General features: G+C 40.6%; 1 protein-coding gene across 1 annotated transcript; it reads left to right on the top strand.

Annotated features, from left to right (window-relative positions):
* The first annotated feature begins 503 nt into the window (after positions 1–503).
* Positions 504–7239, top strand: LOC140541640 (chemerin-like receptor 1). Its single transcript, XM_072664347.1, has 2 exons — positions 504–1169; positions 3557–7239. The coding sequence occupies exon 2, from the start codon at positions 3567–3569 to the stop codon at positions 4560–4562; it is 996 nt and encodes a 331-aa protein (XP_072520448.1). The 5' UTR covers positions 504–1169; positions 3557–3566; the 3' UTR covers positions 4563–7239.
* Positions 7240–10080: the final 2841 nt, after the last annotated feature.

The following is a 10080-nucleotide window of genomic DNA, read 5'->3' on the forward strand; positions in this document are numbered from 1 at the left end:
ATGCCAACTGCAGAATAGTACAGAACCTCTAAGGTATATAACAGCTAATGTAAGTTATTTATGATATTTTAATCAGCAGCAAAACAAAGCCTTTTATATTATTTTCATTGGTGCCATTCATTTACTTTTTCCCCTGAGCTCCACTGAGCTCTAAATTAATTTTTCAATCTCTGTTTACGACTTAGAATTAGCCCTGTATTGTGCCTCTTTCGAAGAGCTGTCCAGGCTTAAAGAATTTAGTGTGAAATCACAAAGCAATGAATTTACAATTCCACTGAGAGGCTGCAGCAGGACCTTGAACACCATCCAATAAATTCTGCAAAGAAAAGCAGGCCAAAATTGCTCCACTGTGTTAGCTGCCAACAAATGGAAAACATTTCCTAACAACTAAAAAAAAAGTGGTATCCTGTGGTATCTGGCACCAAGATGTCAGCAGCAGATCCTTTAAGTCCTGTAAGTTGTGAGGTGGGGCTTCCATGAGCATTGAGCCTTGGGCACTCATAACCCTGTCCTCGATTCACAGCTGTCCTTCCTTGGAGAACGTCTGGTAGCTACTGACCACCGCATACAGAGACAAATACCACAAGACCTGCCGGGTGTTTTGGAGATGTTCTGAGCCAGTTGTCTAGCCATCACATTTTTGGCCCACAGTTTGTCTCTTTTTCCTGCTTTTAACACCACACCACCTTCGAGAAATGACTGTCAGCTTGCTGCCTAATGGTTCTGACCCTCTTGAGTGTTATCGCTTCACTTGTCAGTGGTTTTATGATATGGCTGATTGATGTATAGCCTGTTTAGTTGTTCTGTTGACAGTTCAGAAACACAAAGCAATTTCTGCATGTTGGAGACCTGGAGCTGGTATGGAAAAGTAGAGCCTTGCATCTGGACCTTTTTAATGGTCCTGTTTAAAGGTCCTTTTTAAAATGTGAAAGTAAAAGTTTCTTTTTGTTTGAACAGGGTTACTTACAGAGTGAGGACATGAATGTCCTCTGGACCACTTCCAAAGGTTTTGGGTAAAGAGGGGGGTGGATCCTTCAGCATTATTCCCAGGATCCAATTGGGTATGTGCTTTTACAGAGCTGCACAGCTCAGAGTTCAGTTCAGCTCCTGAAAGGATAGAGCATAACCTGTTTGCTGTGGTCTTTTTTACTCAGCTTCGTCTACCAGAGGTAAGAGTGCTCTCAGCTTGTTTTCTACAGCAGTAAGCTTTGTGTGTTTTAGGTCTGAGCAAACTGCAAGCAATAGGATTTTCCTGCATGCAACAGGATTTCATTGCATTATTGCAGATCATTTGCAGAATATATCACCAGTTTTAAGAGGCATTCAACTGAATTGTTTGTGAACAAGTTGGTTGAAAGACATTCAGAGCACTGTAGTTCACTATAGAGAAGCTTGCTGACCTGATTTTCCTAACCGGGGGGGTTTGCGGGGGTGGCGGGGTGTTTGGTTTTATGGTGTTGTGTTCTTGGCAACCCGTGGCTCCAAATATAGCAATTTCTATGATTTGTATATATATAATATAATATATTTATTTATATATAAAAGGTTTCTGTCAGCACTACATGCAATGACAACACAAATGTAGTTATTTTATTTAAGGTTTTTATTTAGGACTATTTTGCAGAAAAGCAACCTGCATGTATCCCTCCACCTTTAGAGAATTACCAAATTCCAAGATAGCATACAAAACTGTTGTTTAAAATTATGACAGTGGCCTCGCATCAGCAGTGTCTTAGACATGATGCAGTGTATTTGTTAATATTCTGTGTAAAATAAAAAGAGGAAAAAAAATCGGACTCTGTAAGAAACTGCACTCATTGCTAGTTTCGGCGTCCTTTGTTGCTTTTCAGTTTTTGATATAGTCATAGTTTTAGTATGGAAAATGTTTGGTCTGTTGTACTAATAGTATTAGTCAACACCAATAATGTGATTTTTGTCAACAGAGTTTCTCTGTGTCTCACTATTTAAAGTTATCCTTTGTCTTGTATATCTTGTTTCAACACACACATGCTTGTTTTACTGTGTTAGCAAGGACCAGTTGATTTTTGTCAGGTTTTTTTATTATCTTCCAAGGAAGTCAGTGTAGAAAATAGCTTTACTATTCGTAAATTCACAATGAAATAAAAAAATGACAATGTAAAAACAGATTCAATAAATAAATAATTTATTTATTTTTTTGACAGGGATATAAGCGAGCAAGATTAGGGTGTTATTTTGGTTTTGTACAATTTTAGGAAACATTTGGGCACCCCACAACATTTGACCTCTCAGATAAGTTTTACCAAGTTCTCAGACCTTAATTAGTTTCTTAGACATTCAAATATGTGTTTTGCCCACAATGCAGAATGCCATGAGAAGGATATAAGTAGCTGTTTGTCAGTTTCTAATGTAATTAGAGAATGGCAGTAAACAGAAATGGGAGAGGTCGAGCAAAATAGATTAAAACGGTCCAAGGAAGCTGCTTGTATAATTGCTTGATTTCAATCCAGGGAGCAGCCCAGAGAACTGATCAGTTGTCCTCCTGAAATCAAAGTCCGCTTTAGTCGGACACATTCTGCTGCGTGTCTGCTCCCGACGCCGCATGTAACGTAAGAACTGAGTGGTAGAAGAAGACGCATGCAGATCTTGTCTGTCTGGAAGGCATGTACATGGCTGGAGCAGTGGTGTTTGTGCAGTACAAAATCCAGTGGGAAACAAGACATTTTTGATAGAACGGCCATATGGCCATATGCAGAGCCAAGCTGAGAACATCCATCAAGGCAAAGAGGTCATGGCTGTGGATTCATGCCATTAATCTGCTTAGGGACCAACACAGTGAATTTCACCAATTAGCACAGTAGCTCCAGCTGGCAGTATGATCTCTTGCTGGAAAGGACAATATAAGTTTTCATGAGGCAATATCCCCTTTGTAGCGCTTGAGCATTTGTCTCTAGTAGGCATTATCCATCTGTCTACAGGAGGTTGTCGGGGTAAAGCAAAGGAAGCTAGTCTTTGCAACATTAATGAACACACAGACTCAGACACTGGATTCATCAGAGTGCATACAGGATGTTGAGCGCAAGGTGTATCAAACTGGCCACCGTTGCGCCTATTCCAAAGACAGCCAGTTTGAATAACCCCCATCATAAACAAGTGCTTTCAGAGACTGGTTATAGACCTCATCTGTTCCTCACTGCTTGCCACCCTGGACCCACTGCAATTTGCATACAAGCGGAACAGATTCACTGATGATGCTCCTGGCCTGACCCTGACCTTGTATACAGCAGAGCTGTAATTAGACAGCTTCTTATTCTGCTAAGATGCTACCTAACAGGATTAGAAGTCCATTGTAATATTTGCTATTTACTTTCGTTTTAAATTTGTAACTTTTAATGTTATTATAGAGAGCAGTTTTTTTACCGATTGACTAACCCTGACTAACCCTGCAGGTCTCACCTAACATTATACACGTTACTGAAATAAATATGCTCTGGGACTGCAAAATAAATTAGCTGGGACTGGGACATCTTTCATTTTTGCATTCTGGTGATTATTTTCTATCTCACTTGTTTCTTAGAATTTTCAAGATGGACTTCAACGAGTCAGTGTATGAAGACTATGATGACAGTGTGCGGGCCAAGGTACAAAGTGCAGATGTAGACGCCGTGTTCCTGAATCGCATCAGGATGCAGTACATTGTTGCATACCTCATCATCTGCACCCTTGGCGTGATCCTCAACACGTATGTGATCATCGCAGGCTGTCACTTGTACCACAACTTGCAGAAGTCGACATCCAGCGTGTGGGTCCTGGCGCTGGCTGTGACCCACCTGGTCTTCTCCGCCTTCCTGGTCCTGCAGTTCCTCTACGCCTGGAACTACTTCAACTGGCACTACGGAGCAGCTCTGTGCAAGCTCTCGTCCTATGTCATCTATGCCAGCATGTTCTCCACGGCTGCCCTGCTCAGCCTGTGGAGCATCAGCAGCAGTAGGTGCTTTGAAGGGCTTTGGGCTAAATGCGGCATCCGTGGCATATCCATGGTCCTGATCCTTGTTACGAGTTCCTGGACCTTTGGAGCGGTCCTCAGTAGCCCCTCTCTACTCTCCAGGGAGCTTCGATACACAGAGCTAGGGGAACAGTGCATCGACGACTACGATCTGGACAAAGAGAAAACGACAGACTTCGGTAGGAAAAATGTAACCATCGTCGTTCTCAGCAGGTTCCTGCTGGGGGTTTTGGCTCCTATGTTCCTGATGATCGCCAGTGCCTGCATAATCCAGCGTCAAAGTGGCAATATGGATGGGACTTGTAAGAGGATCGCTTGCGCAATCAAAGTGGCTTACTTTGTGTGCTGGACGCCACTTCTTTTTATGGGAGTCCTTCAGGTCACGAGAGGAAATTCTGACTTTTTCAGATATGGGCTGCCAGGAGCTACCGTGCTGGCTGCAGCTCACTCTTTCATCAACCCAGTTATCTATCTGTTGGTGGGCCATAAATTGAATATGCACTGGATGAAAGGGGTTTCATATAACACCAGTGGTTTCGCTGGTGCGAATGTGCCACTACATCCAATGCAAGTATAAGAAGAAATTAACCTCTTTGGGCTTCTGCAATGGCCTTGGTCAGTTCCAGCAGAAGGAAAAGTGGGTACAAGGTCTGAAGTGCGTCATCCCCAAACTTCTCTGCGCATGTTCTCCATCATACTCAACGATGGTTGTAGACATGGTTCAGAGAGCCACTCATTGTTTTGGCAGAGCAGATCTCTTTTTTTAGACTCATTGTTCCATAAATCATTACTATTCCCAGATGATCAGGTTGGGTGTTCAGATGCAAATGTTCTTTTATTTTGTCTGTGTCTTGATCAGTTCTTCATCCTTTCATCCTTTGAGTGGTGGTCTTTTCACATGAGGAAAGCTGGACAGAAACACCTGTGGGTGGTAGTCCGAGTGCCTCACGGTCTAATCCTGGGCGTCATGAGTTTTAATCCCGAGCCATGCCGCTTTGCCATCAGCGTCCAGATTCCAAGAGAGCACAACTGGCCACAACTTGCTTTCTCCGGTTGCGTAGGTGGTGCTCTCTCCCTTCATCAATCTTTTCAAATCTGCAAAGAAAAAGTGGATCTTTATTCCCAACTGTGTCTTATGTGATGGGGACTAGCAGGTCTAGCAGGTCTTGCACAGTTGTTAAGGGCCCCAGTTTCTGAGTTTTATGAAAACTCTTGTGCAGGTATCTTCTATCTAATCTAAAATAATCTCCTGAAAAATGCAGAACACACACTTAAAGATTAAGTGCACAGATTTATTTTACTGGAAATTTAAAAAAAATATCTGGTGTTTTTTATTAAAAGGAAGAACTACTTAAAATACTTCATTCCTGCACACGACTAAAGTCTTGTTCCTACAGTACAGTTTCACTTCAGCTTAGCATTGGCCAAGCAGGTTCTGATGGTCAAGTGGAAGAAGGACGCAGTTGGTGTTTGTGGGCTCATATGAGAAATGAATTGGTTTATTAGAAACTAGAAAGATATAAAAATGGTTTTATTATTATATGTGTTCATTATTCTGACTGCATTCTTCTTCGCTGATGAGATGAGCTGAATAACTCGGGTTTGGCTGTTCTGTATTGTCTGTGTATCCATTTCAGATTCTGTTTCTGTTCTAAACAATGACCTTTTTATTTATAGGGGACTCAAAAATGATTGGCAGCCTGATAAGTTATTAGATTTGTGATCTTTATGTGACGTACAGTGTAACAGTGGCTTATTTGTACTAATGACACATGCGAGCTACTGAACTGTGCACTGTGAACAGCTGTTTGGTGAGTCAGCTCACCAAACACTCAGCACTCAATAGCAGCAAAGCTATACTATTATAAATTATACTATTAAATGCATCTTCTTATTTCCCACAAATAAGGTGATGTTCTTGCATAACTGGTAAATACTATGCGTGTCATTGTCTGTTCATCTTTTCAAAAATGCATGCATATTTATATGGTTCATAAAAGACTTGAACCACATACATACATAGATTTTAGTTTCACCATGTTGAAATTACAAAAACAAATGTACACAGTACCTCTCATTTTAGGCACCAAGGATACTTTAATCACTGCCTGAAGTCTTGCGATTCATTGACATCACCAGGTGCTGAGTATCTTCTCTGGTGATGCTTTGCCAAGTCTCTAATGCAGACATCTAGCCATCTTCTTCAGCTCTTGCTTTTTCAGTGTCTGGACCCCTTAACTTTTCTCCTCAGCATGTGGAATGCATGCTGACTAACATACACATCTAACATACACATATCTAGTAACGGTACAGACGATTCATTTTTTTTTTTTTACTGTTTTGGAATGTTTTATCTCTCCCACAATGTGTCACAACATTATAATTATCATTATTCATTCAATTTATAAGATTAATCCAAATCTGAATGCAGAATTTACTCTAGATTACTACGTTGCCATGAGGGATAGGGATTCAGCTTCTCATCCTAGTCTAAATGTTTTTTAATTATACTTGTACAAAGACATTGTTCTTTTCGCATATCTCAGCTTGAAAAAGCTGGAGTCAGAGCACATGGTCAGCTTCTGACCACAACAGTAGCAGCTCCACAGGCATGGGGGTCAAACCACACAACCCTGTGATCAATTACCCAACATTCTGACCTCCTAATAATAATAAGATAGATAGATAGAGAGAGAGAGAGAGAGAGAGAGAGAGAGAGATAGATACTTTATTGATCCTGAAGGATATTTATCAGCCAGTAGCAGTTACACAGTACAGCACAGTAATACAATAAAATAATAAGGGTAGTGCAGTATAAAAAATGCAGTGGTATAGCTAGAATAAGACTCTGTTTGTTCCAGTAGGGACATAAAATGTGGGCCAGAATTTTAAACTCATGACAAATAATAAATCTTGCAATGGTTTAAAAAAAAAAAAAAGAAAACCACTGGAAAAATGAAGTATTAATTAGTTTAATTCTAGAGTTTAGGGTTAGGAACAGTTACCTCCCAACAGAAAGTACCCCATAAGGAAGAATTTATATAATGTAAACTTATTTCTATGTATTATATTTTTACTTATATGTAGCTTATTAGTGTTTATACAATCTTTTTTCATGTACAAGAAATGTTTTATGAAAGTTATTTACTAAGGGACTAATTCAGTGGAATAGCCAGATACATAATAACTGTTTATGAACTTATACATTCTTATATGCTTTGTTTTTTGTAAATAAAGGCAATCTTTCCTGGAAACATATTTGTATGTCTATATTTGCTATATATAACATTATATACCACAGGTGTGGTTAAAGCAAATGCATTTTCCTCTTTATTTTTACCTTTTTCTAATATTTGATTTATTTATGTTTATTTTGTAAACATAAATAATTTATTTTTAGGTTTTTCATTATTTTTATTTTGCTGTAATGGTGCTTTGTGATACAGCTGGACTTCAGTTTACAAATACTGTAAAGACACTAGGTTCTACTGTACCATCCATGGCCTGGCCTAGTAGGCAGTCCTGACAGTGGCTCGCTAGAAAAAAGAGGAATAAACTTAGAGACCCAGATAACTCAAAAGGGAAAGCCATCTTCCTGTGGTTTACACTGGCATGCGCAACAGGAACACAAAATGATTCCATTTAAAAGATGTATTAAAATATACTGTATATATTTGATCAAAAGTGTGCTTGTCGTAAAGCGAGAATTCTCTGAAATCTGTGTACCCTGTTTTTGGCCAATGGCATGTCACAACTAAGTACAGTGCTATACAGTTCAAACATGCAGACTAATGTTAGCATTCAGGTTAACGTTTGCAATAACTTGCAAAAACCACAGCAACCACTCAGAACCCCTCAGCAGCCATAAGAGATACTACAGTAACTACCTAGCAATACAGTGCTCCTTTTTAGATGATATTAACACTCAGACTCTCAGTAACAGATCACCACCATCTCCGTGATGGAGCAGCATCTGAACATTCAGTAGAGACTTTTGATCAACAGCATAAATAATGATAATAATAGTTTATAATATTTTATAATTCATCTGGTCTTCACTTTATTTGGAGAGTTCAAACCTGTAGATCTGTAGACCTGAGAAACCACTGAGCATCATCCTCAACCAGCTATTATAGACCTGCTGCTGACACCAGTCTGGAACTGGAGCTTAACTGGACGCAGTGTGAAGGTTAGTCTTAGGGTTTGGGTGGAGATTAAGGTTAGGGCCAGAATCATGGTAAGGATAAGGTTTTTGGGTTGAGGTTAGGGATAAGGTTAGGATTGGGGCCAGGATGAGGGTCAGGATTAGGTTTTGGGTTAAGGTTCAGGTTTGAATTAAAGCCAGGATGAGGGTTAGGAATAGGTTTTGGGTTGAGGTTAGGGTTAAGGTAAGGTTTAGGGCTAGGATGAGGGTTAGGAATAGATTTTGGGTTGAGGTTAGGGTTAAGGTTTAGATTGGGGCCAGGATGATGGTTAGGGTTTGGATTTGGACCAAGATGATGGTAAAGATTAGGTGTTGGGTTCTGGTTAAAGTAATGGTTTCGGCCAGGATAAGGGTTAGGATTTTATTCAACAGGCCACTGAACATAACAGAGTTTGGTGATACTAGGGTCAAAGGTCAAGGAACTTCAGATCAGGCCTGAAAGTGTTTTTCCAAGCTTTTAAAGGTAAAGGTGCACGTATTTGTCACTGTACACTGTACAGCGAAATGTGTCCTCCGCATTTAACCCATCTGGTAGTGAACACACACTCACACACACACACACACACACACACACACACACGTGTTAGGGGCAGTGAGTACACACACACAGAGCGGTGGGCAGCCAACTCCAGCGCCCGGGGAGCAGAGAGGGTAAAGGGCCTTGCTCAAGGGCCCAACAGTGGCAGCTTGCCGAGCCCGGGAATCGAACCCACAACCCTGTTATCGATAACCCGGCGCTCTAACCGCTGAGCCACCACTGCCAAGGTTGCAGGAGCACAAAACTCAGATATGTCGGCGGGGTACATTCAGAGTACGACTGACATATCCGAGACTTAGAGTCCTGGGTTAAAAGATCAAGGAGATACGACCTAAGAAACATTTCTAACTCAAGCCTATGGCGATAACTGTCATTTGAAGGTCCTGTGAGGAAGGGAAAAGTCGTAAAGCCACCAAACTTTGCATGCATAGACTAGGCCATAGGACGATGGACTGAATGTCAAATATATTGCAAGTGGGATAACCAAAAGAAAGTTATTTTTCATAAACAAAACAAGATTTTAATGCTATAATACTAATTGCCCACACTATCCAGCTCTTCCTGAAGTTGTAAAATTCCACTGTCCAAAATCCACCTATTTTCTAAATTGGAATCTATTGGAAAATAGATCATCATATCTCTGCTTTGGTGCAAGACAGGACGAAACTAAGTGCAGCCCTCTCTAAGTCTGGACACCCTTAACATGTGGTGTGAGTTTGGAGAAGATCGTAGAAAGTCAAAAATTTGGCCTAAAAAAACACACAGGGGTACCCCTTATGGTTTTTTTGGGCCAAATTTTTGACTTTTTCCGATCTTCTCCAAACGCACACCATATGTTAAGGGTGTCCAGACTTAGAGAGGGCTGCACTTAGTTTCGTCCTATCATTTTCCAAAGCTGAGATCTGACTGTCCCATTTCCAATACATTCCAGTCCAGAAAATATAAGGGTTTTGGACAGTGGGTAATGAGTAAAACAAATAATGCGTTACACGTCTACTGGATGTTGTGTACCCTATGAGCCAAGAGATGGCTACAAATTGCAGCATTTAATGCATAATTTCATGGCCTACATAGTAAACCACATATGGAGTATAGAGATCCATTGACGGAACCCAGCATCATGCTTCCGTGAAAGAAAAGCAGGAAAGATTAACACAAACAAAATATGTTTGATCACTCAATCAGTCTTTAGTGAAACTCCAACAAGTAGCAACCTGTCTCTCGTTATCTGGTCTCCAGCTTTCTATTGTTTAGTTTTTTTGGCCCCAGGCAGGTAACGGCGGTTTGAGGCCGTCCTGTAATATCTTCAGCGATTATGTTTGTGAGAAACAGAGGAAAAATGTAGCCTGTGCT

Source organism: Salminus brasiliensis, chromosome 20, assembly GCF_030463535.1.
Source record: "Salminus brasiliensis chromosome 20, fSalBra1.hap2, whole genome shotgun sequence".
Lineage (NCBI taxonomy): Eukaryota > Metazoa > Chordata > Actinopteri > Characiformes > Bryconidae > Salminus > Salminus brasiliensis.